General features: G+C 37.1%; 2 protein-coding genes across 2 annotated transcripts; both read left to right on the top strand.

The window, feature by feature from the left end:
- Positions 1-1,507: 1,507 nt before the first annotated feature.
- Positions 1,508-13,616, top strand: gtf3c5 (general transcription factor IIIC, polypeptide 5). The gene is made up of 11 exons (XM_057818517.1): positions 1,508-1,794; positions 4,233-4,431; positions 4,732-4,930; positions 5,074-5,260; positions 5,952-6,056; positions 7,988-8,102; positions 9,177-9,257; positions 11,058-11,146; positions 11,373-11,455; positions 13,060-13,202; positions 13,319-13,616. Exons 1-11 carry the CDS (start codon positions 1,597-1,599, stop codon positions 13,477-13,479), a joined length of 1,560 nt encoding a protein of 519 aa, XP_057674500.1. The 5' UTR covers positions 1,508-1,596; the 3' UTR covers positions 13,480-13,616.
- A 681-nt stretch (positions 13,617-14,297) lies between these two features.
- Positions 14,298-19,961, top strand: LOC130905285 (bile salt-activated lipase-like). Its single transcript, XM_057818516.1, has 11 exons — positions 14,298-14,393; positions 14,481-14,628; positions 14,720-14,839; positions 14,943-15,140; positions 15,257-15,387; positions 16,218-16,325; positions 16,439-16,553; positions 18,084-18,270; positions 18,420-18,623; positions 19,457-19,666; positions 19,770-19,961. The coding sequence occupies exons 1-11, from the start codon at positions 14,328-14,330 to the stop codon at positions 19,948-19,950; spliced, it is 1,668 nt and encodes a 555-aa protein (XP_057674499.1). The 5' UTR covers positions 14,298-14,327; the 3' UTR covers positions 19,951-19,961.
- The last annotated feature ends 541 nt before the right edge of the window (positions 19,962-20,502 follow it).

Genomic DNA, 20,502 nt, shown 5'->3' with positions numbered 1-20,502 from the left:
TACCAGCAACAGTGTGTGAAAAGCTTGTGAAGAGTTACAGAAAACATTTGGCCTCTGTTATTGCCAACAAAGGGTACATAACAAAAAAAAAATTCAGATGAACTTTTGGTATTGACCAAATACTTATTTTCCACCATGATTTGCAAATAAATTTTTTAACAATCAAACAATGTGATTTTCTGTTTTTTTGTGTGTGTTTTTTTTCACATTCTGTCTCTCATGGTTGAGGTTTACCCATGTTGACAATTACAGGTCTCTCTAATATTTCCAAGTGGGAGAACTTTCACAATTAGTGGTTGACTAAATACTTACTTGCCCCACTGTACATATGGACATCTTCAAAAGTGAAAACATTAATGAAATCCTGGTACATTCTAGCAAGCAATATTAAATATGTAATTATGATTTGGCCAACTAAACAAGGCAATTGGCCTTGAATTTGACACAGTGCCTTCATCAAAATCATTCAAGATAGTGATAGAGAGGATCTTGAACAAGTGATATACTGTGTATTTTCCCAAAGTGTTATGCTGTACAACCCCGGGCAATTAAAAGAAGTCTAACTTGAAAGAAGGCAAACATGCAGCTAAAATAATTGCCCCTCTATATCAGGAACATTTTACTAATTTGGCAAACATAGTCACAACTGTTTCCTTTCTTCTTTTAAGCGATGTGAGTGATGACAAATTCGTGAACGACAGACCACAAATCCTCTTTTTTAAAATACTTTCAATAAAGAAAGCTAACTTCAGGCCAACGCAGGAGTAAATTGAATTAAAGTAAGAATAGCCAACACTAAAATAGGTCAAATAAACCAACAGTGTTTATTTATTTATTTATTTATTTATTTATTTATTTATTTATTTATTTATTTATTTATTTATTTATTAATGATTTATTTACTCCTCTAAAATTCGCCTGGATTGTTATTCTCTTTTGTTTTCTTCTTGTTGTAAACTGTCTCCAAATCATGCAATTTTATATTTTAGCTTTATTGTGAAAGACACGGCATCATAAAATACATGTACTGTAGTTAATTTATGACGTGTGATACAAAACAATGAAAATAATCATAGTAATTGACACCGTTGAATGCAATTATTGGACAGCGTCCTGCAACGCCATCGTGTGGCTAATTCTTTGGCGATTATGTCGTTTTAAATGAAATATCTGTTTTATACATAAATATTTAACCGATCACTGTCACATTTCAATTCTATATACAGTATATACATATTTTATAATGACTGGAAAATTAATAGAGGAGTCGAATACATAACAAAGGACCTTATTGTAACTTTAGTGACTCGATTTAACTGTTTTGCGTTGAGATTTTTGAATAATCCGGTGGGGGAAAAAACATAGTACCATACAAATACATATAAAAAAAAATTGGCACACGTACTCGTTAAATAATGTTTTGTAGTGGTTTGTTTAAACCTTCGACTGTAAAAGGTCAAAACATGCAGCGGAACTTTATGTGACCATAAGTGTTTCTATCCGGAAATATTTTGCTCCCCCTCAACATTTTTTTAATATTCCGACACGTTCTCCTTTGGTTTGCGGCGTAACTGCAATAGAATTGTTATATTTCCAATGGAGGAAGATTTGAAGTTGGGGTTTACACTGAAAGAACTGACGTTTTCTGGTTTGAATGAACAGGACGAAGCGTCTCGCAACTCGACCACATTGGAGCTGCATGATGACAAACTGGTTTGTGTGGAGTATCCAGCGATCATTTCTAGCGTGGACAAGATGCTGGAGACTCTTGGCGGTGAACAAACACTGTCTCAAGTAAGAGAATTAACATGAAGCATTAAGCCATCAAGTAGTTTGTGATGCAAACAATATGGCTTTGATGCCATTAGAGTTTGAATTTATATGGTCAGACTAAAGACAAAGGTCCGTGTTAAAATCATTCAGGCCTTTCACTCCTGTCAGGATTATTCAAACTTTATCGCAGATTAAGGAATAGAATAACCATTCCTTTAATCCATGGGTGTCTAAATTTTTTCTCTGAGGGACGATTTCAGAAAAATCGAACGCCTTCCAAATTCATTCATTTTTTCATATTTTATTTAAATATTAACTTATTGGCTGCCATTGATGGCGATAGACAACCAATCAAATGCGACTGGGGCCTCCCAGTCAAAATGGATTGGGCAGTAAAACATGATCACTCAATACAAGCCTGCCCAGTTAGAATGGATTTGATGTCTAGAACTGTCAATAGCAGTGAATGAATAAAGGGCTACAAGCGAAAAAAATAATCCAGAGTTGTAAGGATGTTGCAAAATATACATATTTTCACTAATAAAACATAGTTTGCAGAACCAAAACAAAATTTCCAGCATGCAGCAGCAGTTAAAAAAAAAAAAAAAAAAAACACACGCACAACCAAGATAGCTCAATTTAAAACATTGGATTATTTTTCATATAACTTTATTCATGTTAAACACATTTAAATACAGAAGTTATATAGTTTCTTACATTACTCTCAACATGTTGGCAGGTCTGGACCCCTTGGCTAATGGAGAACTGTTTTAAGTAAACTAGCGCCATCTCGTGTTAAAAATCAAGTATAGCAGATAAACTTCATGTGCCAGCCATATTCAGTGATATTTTTTATAATTTGCTGCGGGCCAATAAAAACTGAGCAGCGGGCTGCCGTTTGGACAACCCTGCTTTCATCAATGCATTTTGATCAGACAATGCACTACTTTTTTTTTCAATACATGCCTACGGGAACATTTTTTCTAATTGAAAAAAAAACATATTGGCCAGTGGTGTCCCGCACGTAACACGTCACCTTTGCTCATTAATATTCATGACGTTAGCAACGGTTGCTAGGGTGGTCAAACTCGCGTTTGTCCCTCATGCTAGATGCATGTAAATAATATACGAACGAGATGTTTACTGAGCTAAACCTACCAACTCTGTCCGAAAATGATGTCCCTGGTGCCAAATGCACTGGTGAAGATGTAGAAGAACATACAAATGTTCAGTTAAAGACATGGCTTAAGTGTCGAGAGCTGAAAAAGACAGAAAAAGAGCCGACCTCATCCAGAGGTAGCTTTTTTATCGACACCTTTTTCTTGTGTGCATTGCCTTACGCCACTGACAATGACATTCTCCTATTTCAACAAGCTATCCTTTACTATCATATGCCCTGTCTTTCTTATAAATTATATCCTCTGGTTGTCTTGTGTCTCTGACCGTTCTTGGGGGTAATTTATATTGCTATTTATGTGTAGTGATAGCAGATGCTACTCAGTAACAGCCAACAAACACTTAATTTTTTCATTAATTCATTTACACGTCCCCCTTACTAAAGTTGTTTCTTAACAACAGAAAAGATAACAGTGGCAGTCAGATACTATTTTAATTTTTTTTAGGTCATTCATTGTCAGACAGAACCAGCCAGGCAAAATGCCACACTAAAAATAAGTTAAAATATCAAAATGGCTTACCTCTTCGTGGCAGGCAATTGATCAGTATTGTCATCTGTAGGACCATGGCCCCCAACAAAATGTTTACTGCATATGAAAGTGAATGGCTTCACCTTGCTGGCGTTAAACTGGTCTTTTGGACGTTCGCACAAGTTGATCCATTGTTGACATTTTTCCCTCTTTTTTGGCTTCGGGAAACGTATGAAGAAAACATCCTTCATATGTCGTAATGTCTAGAGTCGTTTCTACAAGTTCCATAGCAGCAGTGTTTACTCGGCATGTTCTTTTTTGGGAAGATTACCGGCAGAAAACAAGCAGTACCAGCATGAGTTGTATGCTAGTGCACTTCTATTTTGACCCTCTTCCGGTTTACGATCGTGACGTCACGCAGCCTTGCTGTCTAAAAATAGCATTCGTGCGGTACGCTATTTAAGGTGCTAACATTCATCAAAAATATCATTCTTTTGAATGCAGATTGACCTATAACCTCTTCTCTGCATCCAACTTATCGCAATTCCACACAGCAAGCACAAACCGTTAGTGTTATACCATTAAACATAAGGTCGCTTTAGTACTTTGGTAGCAGGGGTATTGGGGTCTTGCCTCCATTACCTCTTGGTAGATTGGAAGTTCTGTAACTTTTTAAAATAAACATCATTATGGTCAAGTTGTGTTTTATTTCTGTGGTAGGTATGCACTTAAAAATGTGGCATGATTTATGGCAAATTAAAAACTTTTTTTATGTTTTGGTGGTTAGCTAATTGTTTTTGTTTCATTCCTTAGACATACTCCAATCCGAACCTACGATTAGAGCTGCGCTATCGACCTCAGGATCCTTTCTGTCACTTTCTGTGCGGAAACCGCTTCTCTTCCAACAACCTTCTCCTCCGTGTGAGAAGGAGAATACGAAAAAGAGATGCCAAAGTTGCTGAGCTCAATACGGAAATACTTGGAGTCATTGGAACAACATATAAATTTCAAGGTTTGATTCTAAATTTTTGACTTTTTTTTTTTTTTTTTCAAATCAGAAGACATTAAAGGATTTTTTAACTGAACGTCTGAGAGCGAATTAAATGTTTATCAATGCAATTATTGTTGAATCAGGTTAGCTAACTATACAGTTTATTCAATTTATTTACAACACAGTTGTACACCACGAGAAACTACATCCTTTACAATGAATACAATTATATTCAACCCTCTTAGACAACGTCAGTCAAAATTACTACCCTGTCTATATTTTACGTTCATATATTCAGTAAATTATGCTTGTCTCTTCCAGGGATGGCAGACTATCAATGTCTTGCCGTGCACTGCCAAGATGGGAAACAAACATCTCTATACAACAAAATCATCCTTCAGAAACCTGAGAAACAAGAATTTTTTAAACAGCCAACGCCATATTTCCTTCCCCCAGCCATCTTCTCACGCCTTGACACGCCAGTGGATTATTTCTATAGACCTGATGTTGCACAAAAGCTGTAAGTGCTTTATGTGGTTGAATTTACCTCTTCAAGGGAGCAATTATTCCACATTTTAATAATTGATCTGTTAATCATTTAGTAGTTGATTAAATGATTAATAGGAATCAGCTCACTTTTGCTTTCCTCATATGTTTGTATAGGCAAGCAGATGTCCAGAGCAAGACAAATTTTATTGGTATGAGCAGACCCCGTCGACCTCACAACGCCATTTTCGTCAGCTACACTGATCCTAGTGTTCCTACCGAGGCACTGGAGGCAGCTAAGACTCACTGGGCTAGAATCGGTGTGAGGGCGCATGACAAGCAAGCTGAGGAAAGACTTGTTGCGGTATACTTGAAATTACATTTTTCATCTGCTTTCTGATTATAAGGAACAAACATACAGTGTATTCCGTCCGTCTCAACTTCTGTTGCAGAAGTTGAGCATTAATACTGAGTGTCAGGCAGAGAATCTCAATGGGCAGGGTAAAGTTTAAAAAAAAAAAGAGAGAGAGAGAGAGACCCGCCACGTACATTAGCATTCGACAGAAGCATTCTTATTATTTGGCGGCCGTAGAAAATTTAGGCCCCAAAATGTCTAACAAAAAATACTGATTATGCTTTCTTTAATTTAAAGCAATTATAAGTAGGAATGTCCCAATCGCATATCTTTGCACCCGAGCCTGAGTCGCCTGATTTTGAGAATCTGCTGGTACCAAAATTGAAGAAGGGACAAATTAGCTTGGGTTTCCATGACATTTTACTGTGGTTGAGGTTGAGTTGATGTTGTCCACCATAGACTGGTTCCCATCCTATGGAAGGGCACATCCTCTATAATGTACTGTAAAAACGCAACTATTAACACTTACATTCACATTGCCATCGAGTGTGATTTCACACTGCATAAAAGCCAGCCGAGTGCACGGCGGCACCATCACTGACCTTGATTTAGTTGTAATATTATATAAAGTCAGGCAGATATAACTTTCCATAATTCTCCTGTGCTTTTATCTTATCTTTAAGCCAAATTTTGTTCTTAGATGTTTGAGAGCCGCCCCATCTGGTCACGGAATGCTCTCAAGGCCAACATTAACATCCACCCGGATAAACTCAAAATGCTCCTGCCTGTCTTGGCATATTACATGGTAAGTTTAAAGCACACAGTGTGCTTGATAAAGAACAAACATTGTATTTTTTGCACATTCATTTTTTTACTCCCACAGCCACCTTAGTTAAACAACAAAATACCTTCTGTATAAGCTTTTTCTTATTCACTTATATGCACTATTTCTTTTTTTTTTTTTTTTTTTTTTCATTCATCTGAAAATCAAAGCATTCTGTGGGAGTGTTTGTATGTTTGGTACTTGAGTAGTATTTCCTCTGTCACCTGTTTGTGAGCCTTCACTGTGAAATAAAAATGATGCTTCAAAATGAAGACATTTTTAAATATTTGTCTCTAGATTTACACTCATGAACGAACTAAAACACTTTCAAGTCAACTCTTTCTACATATCAATATTTCAATTCATTCAAAAGCATTTTAGGCCAGTGTCAGTTTATCAGCATTCACCTTAATTACGGTGCTATAGACACCTCCCATTTAATGTGGCACAAGCTGTGGTATTTTGTTTGTGGCATTGTAAGACATGTTTGGAATATTTCAAATTCGTTCAATATTTTTCAGGCGAAATTCGCTGTTTTGAAGTCAAAAAGGGTGACCTACGTGAATTGTGTAGATCTGAGGAGAATTTTTTTTTTTGGGGGGGGGGGGGGTTGTAAGTCCATCCAACTAACGACATGTTTTATTGAAGTTGCTAAGCCTGTCGCGATATGCAATGAGTCCATTTATCGCGAGGTAAATAAAAATGAGGGCAGTAATTTTCACGGCTGCGTTTTATCACCGCGTGCGTGCGTGCGTGCATTTGTGCGTGCGTGTAGATGACATATGAGACTCCAATTGTTGTGTCCAGATGTTTATTGGTCAACAACACGCCGTAGAATTACAGTTCACACATACAAAACAAGGAAACGCATTATTATTAAACACTGTAAACGTTAGCATTGCTACACTGAGACTAAGTGGGGGAAAAAGACAGCTCTTTTCCTTTTCTTTACTTTTCTTGCTGTTAAAAGGTGACACTTCAAACATGAAAAATCGCTTTTTAACAGCATTTGCTAACGAAAAAATGAAAAACATCTATTACTGACAAATAAATACTATAATACTACAGAATTCAGAAGAATAACTTTAAAATGACACCCTTTTTAAAAAATATGATTGCAATTAATATTATACTTATTATAATACTATTATAAATAGTAGTATACTATATATTATATACACTCATACAGCACCACAGCGTCTCACTCTCCCTCCTGCTAGGCAGCGCGACCAAACTGTTTTTCTTCGTCAACAGTGCAGCTATCCCAAATGGAGCTATTCAAGTTATTTGGTGAAAATTTTCTCGTTTTAATATCGCAATATAATATTGCAAACTCCCCAAAAATGGCAATGATAGTTTTTTCCAATATCGTTCAGGCTTACTATCAGCATTTGACCTCATTGTTCATGTGTGATTAATTATTGTTATTTACATGTTTATTTGTACTTTAATAAAGAATTTAAGTGTTCCAAAATACTTTTGTGAAATAATAAGCGTCAACAAAAATTTCATTGCTAAATTAGTTTAAAAAAAAAAAAATTATTAGTCGACTAATTGTAAGAATAGTCGGCTGATTATTCGGGAGAAAATTAGTCGTTTCGGAAAGCCCCACCGGAACATATTTCTTCCACACTCTTCTCACCTTTTTAACCCCTGACCCATTTTCATGCCTGATTTTTTCATACCACTTATCCTCACGAAAGGCACGAGGTGCTGGAGCAAGTCCCATTTTACAGTGAGCCAGAAGCCTGGTACACACTGAATTGGTTGCCAACCAATCGCCAATATTTCATGTGTCTGCTTTTCTTTATGTAAACTAGTCTTACATGATGCAATCCTACAGTAGTAGTGCAAATACTATGCTTGCATAATAATGTGATGGAATAAAATTCCAACCATTTTTTCCCCCCTAGGTCACGGGACCATGGAGAAGTCTGTGGGTAAAGTTAGGTTATGATCCCCGAAAGACAGTTGATTCCAAGAAGTACCAGCTGCTTGACTACAGGATGCGCTGTAGCACCAAAAGTGGTAACAAAAAAGATGGAATAAGAAACCGATTCGATCAGTAGAGGAAACACTTTTGCTGCCCTGCAAATGTTAAAGCTTTTGAAGCATTGCCTTGTTTTAGAGATTATATTCAAATTAAATCGAGTACAGTTATGCTTTAAGGATTATAAATGACCCGACTCAGGAGTTTTTCGAGATACCGACAGTTGTATATTTTCTTTGGCCACTTGCGAATTTAAGATAAAAACGCCGCATGATGGCACCGTGGCAGTGAACTCATCATACTTCTAGGCATTTAATCAATTGCAGCTAGTCTGCTTGTCTTGTCATCCAAGCAGGCTTCATCAGTACATGCAACAATAATTAGTTAGGACAAGATATGACAGTAGTATAAGGACAACTCGAATGAAAGACAAAACATTAATTATGACAACCAGAACAGTCAATTTAAAATCAATTCACTGCCTTATGAACTAAATGAATGAGATTATTTACTGGCTCAATCAACGTTCTTGAAGCACTTTAGCAGCAGTTTGGCAAATATTGAACAGTTCATCAATAAAGAGGCTTTCTAATTGTTAAGGTTTATTGTCACATTAAGCATAAAACAATCATTTGTAATTATACATTTCTTTGATTTAGGAATAGGCACTAATCTTAATGCTAACACAGTGCAAAAAACCATTGACATGCTGCAGGTTTGCGGTTATAAAAGCAACAGATATTTTAACAAATTTTGTGGCAACACATTTAGACACGTTATAATGTTAACTAGAGGAGAACTGAGAGAGCAGGCCTCAGCCTCAGCAGCAAAATTAAAAGCATTGCCATATTACAAACATATCTTGTATGTTTGAGAAGTCCTTAATTTGTTCTTGAGTTATCTATTCTTGAACAGTAAAATACAGACATACAAAACTGAATGCATAACCTCCGCCCTTACGTAGGTCTTACTTATTAGTGAAGGCAAGGCAAATTTATTTCTCTACAAAATATTACTAATATTACAGCATCTTACTGAGTCACGGTATGAAAACGCAATTATCCTTTTTGATAATATATTGACTTTTGTCTCCTTGTGTCTTGTGTGTTTAGCCTATTTCATAAATAACCTAGTGGTGAAACCCAAGAGGAGCACCCTGAAATACACCCTGCCAATTACAGTCAACAAGACCGGTCAGTGATTGCATCCATTCAAGTGAAGGTTTTCATTACAGTTTGAAAAGAAATATTGTAGATTTAAGGTTGACAGGCAAATTGAATAGTCACTTAATGGGGATTTGCCTTTTGAAAAGCACATAGTATTGTTACCATATTTGCTTTGTTCAAAAAAACAAAAAACAAATGCAGTCAAATTAGAATGTGCTAGTATTTACATGTCATGTCTTGTTATGGCCATTCACCTTACAAAGCAAGTGATACCTGTTTGATTAAGGGAATTGTTTTTGTAGATCTAATGTATCACTTAATTCTCAACAGTACTATAGACCCTACCCACGTGACGTCACAACTCCCCTCTCCTGAATGGTACCGCCCACTTGTCCGTCAAAACATAGTGTTAACCTGTTACGGCTACGTACATTTCTCCTATTTACGGCGTGTTTTTCTGCTCCTTAACATTAATAATCAAAATGGTGAAGGCGTGTGTGGCTGTTGGTTGCACTAACAGAGAAGATGGAAGGAGAGACTTGAAGTTTTACCGTATTCCGAGGGATCCAAAGAGGAGAGCGAAATGGACGGCTGCAATTCGACGTGAAAACTGGACACCAAAAAATCACCACAGACTATGTAGTAGTCATTTTATATCCGGTAAGATGCATTTAATATATATTTAGAGGGTTTTGGCCTGACAACCACAATTAAGATTATTGCTAGGCTAATCGCCGACAACATACGACGTAGTACGACATAGTTTCAAATTCAAGATGTTTGTGACTTCCCTTTCTTCCACCATCGTTATTTTTTTAATAATATTTAGCTGGTACCAAGTGAAAGAAACTGGCCTCGTCTACGGGGCTGACAAATAACCACAATTAAGATCATTGCGAGGCTAATCGCCGACAACATACGACGTAGTACGACATAGTTTCAAATTCAAGATGTTTGTGACTTCCCTTTCTTCCACCATCGTTATTTTTTGAATAATATTTAGCTGGTACCAAGTGAAAGAAACTGGCCTCGTCTACGGGGCTGACAAATAACCACAATTAAGATCATTGCTAGGCTAATCGCCGACAACATACACGTATGTATGTAGTGAGAGTGCTATCGCTAAACCATATAAACATTAAAAGCCTTAACTCCATTGACAAATGACATGAAATACATTAGACTTGACTGTGGATGTTAGCAAGAACAAAAGATTTTGAATTGAAAATTTCGTAACTCACCTTTCCAAGCACAAGATAGATTCCTGCCGAATTTTCGTGGACGAGGACCTGTTTCACCCAACCAGCAACGAAGTATTTATATGCTTCCAAGCTCTTGAAGTTTTTCATATTTTCGTGAGAATAGGCTGATTTAGTGTGGACAAGATAATTGTAAATATCTGCGTAGCAGATGTCAGGCAGACAGGGCGAAGACAGTGGGTCGAAAAACATCGATTTGGGCATCAAATATGGATCTGGCGACTGTATAGAACGAAGCTTTTCCTCATAACGCCTTTTATGCAACAGATCCAGTGAGTTTGCGGCATCAGAAAGCACCGGGTCTTCCATGAAAAGCATTTTAAATTCCGCCATCAATTGAAAACAATGCTAATACAGAGTCAAAATGACGGACAAGTGGGCGGAACCATACAGCGAGCACGTGGTTTTGTGACGTAGGTGGGTAGGGTCTATACCCTTTCTTCTCAACTAATATGCAGTCAAAAAAATACACACACCCTTTCCTATGAACTAATATGCAGTCAAAAATAAAAATACACTTCGCTCTTGGAAAAAAGCATGATTAGTTTTCCTTGAAACTTGTGTCCAGCTCCAATTCCAGCTAGTGTGACAGACCTTCCCACCCAGGATGGTTCAAGCACCAGTCGAGATCCAGTCCAAACTTCTTATCAGTTAAAGGTCAGTTGGTCATACTTGTGTATGGTGTAAGTGACCATTGCAATTTAGATGGATTAAACCCATTCTCATTTTGAAGAGATATTTCGTTTTGTCGACATAAAGTTATTGTATTGTTTCATATCTTTTACATCATCGTTTGATAATGTTTTTACTTGTGATAGGTAGAAAATGAATTAGATGTTTAATTAAAACGTTTATACTAATTGTTTAAATTTTATGTTCATAGGACTCATCCTATATTTTCAGAGAGGGAATGCTACCACCTCACCGGCAGATGTTTTACCAGCTGTGTGACCTGCATGTGCCGGGGTAAACTACAGTTCTGTGCATTCAGAGTTTATGCTCGCCATTCTATGATGGCCTTATACTATACTTAAATGCAGTGGTCTCCATACACTGAAAGCATTGTGGATGTTAAGACACAACTTGTTGAAGAGAATTAATAAGTCACTGTCCTTCACAAATTAAGCCAGGGTTGTTGAGTCTCATTGAAGAAGAGGTCGCATTGATTCAGCATTATGTCGAGTTGGCTTTATTCACTTAACATTTGATTTTATGCGGGTCCTTAAATATTACTGCTGCTGTGTTTTTCTGTCATACCTTGAATGCTTGTCTGTAATAATAACGCATACATTAATCCGGTCAGTGGTGGGAAGAAGGTTTGGTTCGACTAATTTAGAGGAGAGTTGAATCCTGCGTTTTTGAGGTTCAGCATCCACAAGTTCACCAATTACCGGTATACAAGTTTTGTATTTGGGAACGTATCCTTTGTTAATCTTGGAAGAACACCTAGATCTGTTTATGTATGGCGGAAAACACTCAGGTAACTTTCAGTTCTGCTCTGACACCCCCAAGTTGGCACAATTTCAAAATTGTCCTATATGTGTGTGTGATACATCATTGGAAAGCTTAAAATCTCAATTTTCTGGGGGAAGAAAATTTTTGAACAGGAGGGCATTTAAAAAAAAAAAAATTAAACAGTAAAACCCTAACTGGAGGTGAGAGCATAATTAAAGATGCAATGATTTTAGCGAAATATTAACACGTACTTAACTCTTTTCGATCCAAAACCTCCATGTAGCATGTATCACCGAGTGTCAAGACACAGCTGTGAATGGCCACAGCCGTATTTTGGGGGGATTTTATGGGTGAAACATGGTAGTATAACAAGGGTCGCGATGCAGAGATTTTCTTTTTCATTTAACCTTTTAAACTTTTTTGTGGGAGGGTCGATTATTTTTCTAAATTATTGGAGAAAATGCGACAGAAACAACAACAAATGAAGCGATAGTTATGAGGTAGATATCCGTGACTTATTTACAGACACCATTTTTTTCATTGTGACGTAATTTGTTTAAAAGTTTAAAATATGCGAGAGTAATTTTTTTGAAGTCCTTTTTTTTTTTTTTTTTTTTTTTTTTTTTTTTTTTTAGGAAATATTAGACGTCAATAAATGATTTTAAAAACCTTTTTTTATGGCTGGATTGACACAAAAGCGGTTGCGCGACATCTGTAAACGGGGGTCTCCAGGGTAAAACGGACAAATAAAAAATAGTTTGGGGGCTTAATGCGCCATGAATCTGCTAAGGCAGCATATAGACATGTTCTATCGAACACAACAGTTCTTTTGGCTTAAAATACAGCAGTTTATTTTAAAGAGGGGTGCAAGAGGAGAAACTGCTTTTTCAGCCTTGTCTGTTTTCCGCCATACAGTATACAGCAACAACAACAACAAAATCAAACGGAAGCTCTGTCAGATTAGTGATTGACAGTTTGTGGGAGATGATAGCTACTGTAGATGAAGGTCCCTGAATCAGTTTTGGGTCATTAAATTTTGTGTTGGCACATGCTAATGTTGTATCATACTATAAAATAGCCAAGAGTGGGGTCCTTTATTTTTTTGCTGTCTCCAGTATCCAAGAAATTATTGAGCAGAACAGCGGTGCAGAGGAAGTGTGCAATGAACGGGATGGCTGGTGTCCTGTCGGCACCACTGACAAGCTGAGAAACGTGATCTCAACAATGATCAAAAAGGTTATCAAAGCACAAAAATTGCGTAAGGAGATTTTGAACAAATTTAAAGCAAATTCCTAATGCCGCTATGTTCTGCTGTTGTGGTTTCACAACAGCATTGATGTGAGGTCTAATATAAAAAGAGTATTTTTCTCCTAGCGATGCAACAGAGACGTACAGCCCGGCGTTCTAATGGGGATGCCGAAGATGAGGAAGATGAAGAAGACAATGATTATGAGGATGACAATGAGGAAGATGAATATCAACCATCAGATGGAAGCGAAAATGAGATGGAGACAGAAATACTGGATTACATGTGACAAATGTTGATATTTCTCTGTATTTGTTTCTGAATGTAAATAAATGTGTAGCTTTAAAGTATCACTTTCATTGGGTCTGTGAGATATGCTGTGATGGATATGTATGATTAAAATGTTTTACGATAAATACAACAAAATTACTGTACTTTAATATTGTTTGAAAGACAACATATTAAACAGGCCTTGATAAAAATTACATTACCTGTTGCGCAACCTTGAGAGGTATCAGAACATATGATTACTGCTACTCAAACAGATTGTTTTGCCCCCCCCCCCTCCTCTTAAGCGAACTGTTCCAGCTGTGTGTAGTCTGGGTTTCACCTCCTTGGGTATTGTTTTATTGAGCTGCACATTTTGCTCCTTAAATTTTAGTCTTGGGTTTTGATTGTACTCTGCAGAGATCAAATTCAGCAAAGCACCACATAATTTAGCAAATTGAGATTGAGCCTCTTTTATGATTTCACATTCAATTTTTGTTTTTATTTTTTTATCAAATCACAAAGTGGCAGTCAGAGGCTCAAAATCAATGTAAACAAACCCTGTAAAATCTTTTTGTCCAACTTGAAGAATTGCTGTCTTTTCCCGAATTATTTTTGCTGAACTAATCAAAATAATTTAATCTGAAAGAAATGTGTCAGGGGAAGAGATGTTGTTAATCTCTGATAAAAATAAGAGTGATTATTAACTTTGCAGTGTGACTTTGAGTTAAAAACACAGCTGTGTCAATTTCCCATGCCGCACATTACTACAAAAGCAGAGAAAACAAATCACATGTTCATAGGTGGGTCAGGGGGAGGGTCTGCTTTATAAAAGTGCAGTGGCCAGTCATTGAGGATCTCAGTGTGGTCATGATGGAGAAGCTGGGGATCTTGGTTGCTGTTGCAGTGTTTCTGGAGACGGTGTCTGCCGCCTCTGTAAGTCATAAAATGTGCATTCCTTTCAAGTAACTCCATTGATGAACTTCCACAATATATCAATACCTAACTGTCATTTGTCTTTAGCTTGGGGTGGTCTACACGGAAGGCGGCATGGTAGAGGGTGAAAATATCCGTCTTGGGTTCCGTCACCACATGGACATTTTCAAAGGGGTTCCATTTGCCGACATTCCTGGAAGGTTTGAGAAACCGCACCGTCACCCTGGTTGGGATGGTGAGTCACCTGGGGGAAAAAAACATTAAGGATACACACTTCTACACTTTTTAGATAACTGATCAAACTTGTTACATATCTCTATCATCAGGTATTCTGAAGGCAACTGAATACAGAAAGAGGTGTCTTCAGTTGAACGTGATCATGACTGACACGAGAGGAAGTGAGGACTGTCTTTACCTAAATATCTGGGTTCCTCATGGCCGATCAGGTAAATGAGAGAAGGCCATGTACTGTACGTACTTGGGTACTTGACACCCCTGAAGAATTAGGTAGATGACACAAATGAATAATAACAATTTTTTCCTCCTTAGTGTCCACCAATCTACCGGTCATGGTCTGGATCTACGGTGGTGGCTTCCTGGCTGGAGGTTCGATGGGTGCTAACTTTCTGGATAATTATCTCTACGATGGGCAAGAGATTGCAGCCAGAGGAAATGTCATAGTGGTGACGCTAGGATACCGTGTCGGAACACTAGGCTTCCTCAGCACAGGAGACTCAAGTTTACCAGGTACTACTGTACTGTAGGTTTTTTTGTTGTTTGAGCAACAGATACGAGAGTAGAAAATAAAATTATGTTATATCCGAGAGCGTCAAATGGTGTTTGAGCTGTTTTTCTTTTAACAGGGAACTACGGTCTTTGGGATCAGCAGGCCGCTATTGCCTGGGTTCACAGAAACATCCGCTCATTTGGAGGAGACCCGGACAACATCACGGTCTTTGGAGAGTCTGCAGGTGGTGCTAGTGTGAGCTTTCAGGTGGGATGCTTATTTGTTTGGAAATTTTAACAAATAATTTCCAGTGGTTGTGGCTAGCAAAACAGTGGAGTGAAAAATATTATTTGCCACCATTGAAATGAACAGATACAGACTTAAAAATAATAAATTTAAAAAAGAAGACAAAAAGTCACTTGTTAAAAATTCAGTTTTAATCTCACTAAAATAATCATCTTTAAATCGGCACTCCACACATTGTTTTATTCATGTTTCAATAATGATTTTACTTTTATTGTAACTACAGTACTTATTTACAAATTAACTACATTTTTTATGATTACATCACCATATTTACTCAAAGAAATCCAGGTGTATGTATAGTATTCACAGATTGTATGTTATAGTAACTAGTAACATTTATATTAAAATCACTTATTAATGTCGATAAATGTCCAATCCATTTTGAATGGAGGGCAGGCAGTGATGAATGATCATGTCTTTCGCCATCAATGGCAGCCAAAGAGTTAAAGGAAACATTAGGCATTCCTTCATATTTAATCGTATCTTGGTCTCATGGCATACTTTCATCAAAAAAAACACAATAAAGAAAGAATTATAGAACACTTCATACTTTTTGGGGGTTAATTGAAAATCAGCCCTTTTGAGGTTACTAACCACCCACCTGTAAGACTTTGGACCAACTTTAGAGTGGCACTTGGAACAGCAACTGATTTCCTGAGTGTGGAGAGAAAATGACAGCTCTCATAAAGACTAAAAACATGGATTGTATTTTTACTCACTTGTTAACAAATCCCCGCACCTAAAGGACATATTAAAAAATGTTGCATATATATATATATGTCTACCCACAGACGCTCACTCCCCACAACAAGGGAATGATCAAGAGAGCCATCTCCCAGAGTGGTGTCGCCCTTTGCCCTTGGGGTATCATCAAGAACCCCCGCAAGATCGCAGAGGAGGTATACAGAAATTGTTTTGACTTGTCTTTATAATGTAGTGAAACATTTAGGCATTGCTTTTGCTCATTTGTTATCGCTATAAAATGGTGACAAACGATTTTTACTCTGCTCAGATTGCAATTAAGGTCAAATGCCCCACGGATGCGAGAATGGCAGCTTGTTTAAAGATGACTGATCCAGTGTTGCTCACAAAAGCAGGCGCTCTCAACTTGTCCAGCTCACCTGATGGTAAACAATCCAACTCGCATCACTCATGTTTATTCACAGTGTCTTGCCATGTTCTGTCTTACTACAGAGGTGGATAATTTTGCAAACTTAAAACATATGGCGGAAAACACTCAGTGACTTGAAGTTCCGCTCTGAGACCCCCAATTTGGCCAAATTTCAAAATTGTCCTCTATGCATGTGTGATACATCATTGGAAAGCTTCAAATCTCGATTTTCTGGGGGAAGAAAATTTTTGAACATGAGGGCATTTAAAAAAAAAAAAAAAAAATTTAAACAGCAAAACCCTAACTGCAGGTGAGAGCACGGGAGAGCAGAATTAAAGACGCCAGAATTTTATTGAGATATTATAGCGTACTTACCTTGTTTCAATCCAAAAACTCCACGTAGCTTGTCTCACTGAGTGTCAAGACCCAAATTTAAATGGCTACAGCCGGATTTTGGGGGGATTTTCATTTTCATATATTTACCCTTTTTAACTTTTTTTTTTCCATTTTGCTTGGTTTGGATCGATTATCTAAAATATTGGGGAAAATGCAACAGTAAGGAAAAAAATACAGTTAAGCGATAGCAATGAGGTAGATATCCGTGACGTATTTACAGATGACAATTTTTTCATTGTGACATGATTTGTTTAAAAGTTTAAAATATGGGAGGGAAAAATTTTTAAAGTTTTTTTTTTTTTTTTAACTAAATATTAGACATCAATTAATGATTCTAAGCTAAAAATGACCGACATTTTGAATAATAAATACGATTACTTACCTTCTTTTAATGGCTAGGTTGAAACAAAAGCGATTGCACGACGTCTGTAAATGTTTTTTTTTTAAGTGTTTTTTTTTGTTTGTTTGTTTGTTTGTTTTTTTAAGTAAATATTAGACACCAATAAAGGATTTTAAAAGTGATAGATATTTCGAATAATAAATATAATTACTTCTTTTTATGGCTGGGTTGAAACAAAAGCAGTTGCCCGACTTCTGTAAACAGGGATCTCCAGGGTTAAACGGACTAATTAAAAATAGTTTGGGTGCTTAATGCGCCAAGAATCTGCTATGGCAGCATATAGTTATATTGTTCTATCAAACACAATAGTTCTTTTGACTTAAAATACAGCAGTTTATTTTAAAGAGGAGTGCAAGAGCAGAAACTGCTTTTTCAGTCTTGTCTGTGTTTTCCATATTCTAATATAACCATATTTATTTCATTGTGAAGGCCACCAAACCTACACACTTTTAATTTCAGTAATGTTCTGTTTAATGGTGCTTTGAAAATCAAGCTAAAGGTGCAAGTTTTATACACTTCACTTAATTTAAATATGCACCCAGAAGGGCCAGGTAGTTGAAGCATCCACAGAAAAAAATAATTTAATGAAAGATTAAAAGAAATCATTGAGGTTCTTAAGAAAATAATTTAAAACTAAATGCAACACTTCTTAAACTATCTGTGTATATTTAAATTTCCCAGATTAGAAAGTTACTATCAATCTTCAGTAGACATGAAACAAAGTGTTTTAAGTGTTTATCCCTCCTTCAGCCCCACTTGTAAACAACTTGGTCCTATCAGCTGTAATTGATGGTGATTTCCTGCCTGATGAGCCTTCAAAATTGTTCCACAATGCTGCTGCTATCGACTACATTGCTGGAGTCAATGACATGGATGGACATTTTTTCACTGCAATTGATGTCCCTTCAATCAACTCCCACCTAGTGGACACACCCATGTAAGTTTTAGCTCCGGTTATTAATATAGCGTAAGGTGTTAAATAATTTGCCAAGAACCCCATTGATTTAAGGCAGTCATTTGATTTGTAGATTTAAAATGTTGCCATCTTTTAACTTTTTGTCAAATGTCCTTTTTTCAATGTCGTAGTGATGACATGAAGAGGCTGCTGGCTACATATACTAAAGACCAGGGCAAGCTGGGTTTGGATAACGCATACGCCACGTACACTTCAACATGGGCAGCCAGTCCTAGCAAGGAGGACATTAAGAGAACAATTGTAGATGTTGGAACAGATTACATCTTCTTGGTCCCTACACAGGCTGCCCTTTACCTTCATGCTGCTAATGCCACGTAAGGATAGCATTTTTCGATACCCTTATTATTTTAAATTATATTTGCAATGTGTTTATTGCACGTGTGACTGCGAAAGCTTGTTTGTCTACATGTGCCCCGTCATGTAAATACCTTCAGCATACACTACGCTGAATGGGATAATCGTCACATATTGGCTACCAAATGTAGTGTGCTGGCTTAATAGGGTAACAAACTTTTAATAGAGCCAGGGAGTTAGGTGGGCTTCACCTGAGTCTCACACAGAGAAAGGGGAAAGCTACAAACATATTGAAAAGGTACAACAACTCTAAAGAGTGTGTGCCTATTTTCTGAGCTACTTTTTACTTGTTTCGAGTGTATCAGCATTGGTGTAACAGACTTGTCACGCAATGGTTGTGCTCGCAAGCGGTGTCATTTATTGTGTTTAAACATCATTTTCCCTGTTATCTTAGGTCTGGGAAGTTTGTGATTTCTTTTAGCTCATTCATACTACCCTCTGCCATTTCCTTTAACTTTTAGTTTGACAGTAAACATCAACTGGGAGGGATAATAATGATCTTGAAGCTTTTTTAGAAGACTTATTCAAAATACAGCTTGCTGTGTGTGAAGCAAGTTGAGTTCATTGTTACATTAACCATTTCCCAATGTATTTATTTGTTTGTTTGTTTGTTTGTTTGTTTGTTTGCAACTCCAAGCAGAAAAAATAATAAAGGTTTGAAGAACAGCTTAATGCTCTCAAAACACAAAAGTCAAGTTGCTCTTATCCCAAAGCAACATTGTTGATGGATGGATAACCGTATTCTATATACACACAACATTTTTACACTTCTGTGGTTGTTTTCTCATTAAAGATCTGGTCGCACCTACTCCTATCTGTTTTCTGAGCCAAACCGCATGGGCGGTATTGGTCGGCCGTATCCCAGCTGGATGGGAGCGGACCACGCTGATGACCTGCAGTATGTCTTTGGAAAGCCTCTTACCTCACCGCTGGGATACTGGCCTCGCCACCGTGATCTTGCTCGCTACATGATTGCCTATTGGACCAACTTTGCGAAAACTGGGTATAATTAGTAGACTCAATATACAAAGAAAGCTCATGAAAATTCAACACTGAAAGATTACCTTCATTTATTTGCTATTGTGCTGGTTTCTTCATGTTTACAGAGACCCCAACAAAGGAGACTTGAGCGTTCCTACCACCTGGCCTAGATTTACTAATGGACACCAATATCTGGAGATCAACCACAGTATGGATAAGAACTATGTACGACAGAAGATGAGGATGCGTTACGTACATTTTTGGACAAGCGTCTTGCCCAACCTCCCAATAAACATCTCGGAATGAAGACTAATAAATTCATAATGAGTCTGTAATTTTATTTATTATGTCTATTGAATTTTTAATTGTTAAAAAATTATGAAAAATGGAAAAAAGATGAATATTTATATATATTTATATAAATATAGATGAACATTAGAGAACTAATAAACACTTTTACAAGTTTTTCCCTGCCTTCACTGACTCCGTTATTTTTTAGGCTTTAATTATAGTAATTAAGAGCAAATAAGAGTGGGCCTAATATTAACACTATTTTAAACCTCGTTGTTTGTGGGGGAGAATAATGGACATTTCTAAATAACGATACTGTACTATCGAGATATAATCACGTAAATAAATGCCCTCAATTTCGCTAGAATTGTAAAATATTCTGCAGAGAAACTATGGGGGGGGGGCTATGCTACTTTACCCTGTAAAGTTACGTCACGTATCCTCTTTTACGTCCGCAAATTGTCCACCTGAAAAAACCACACGCTCTGGACCACACGCTTTGGCTTGAGATGTGTAAGCCAATCAGAGAAAAGAAAAGACCACACGCTTTAGCTTGAGATGTGTAAG

The sequence above is a fragment of the Corythoichthys intestinalis genome, chromosome 17 (assembly GCF_030265065.1).
Source record: "Corythoichthys intestinalis isolate RoL2023-P3 chromosome 17, ASM3026506v1, whole genome shotgun sequence".
NCBI lineage: Eukaryota > Metazoa > Chordata > Actinopteri > Syngnathiformes > Syngnathidae > Corythoichthys > Corythoichthys intestinalis.
This window is presented reverse-complemented; position numbering and strand designations above follow the sequence as displayed.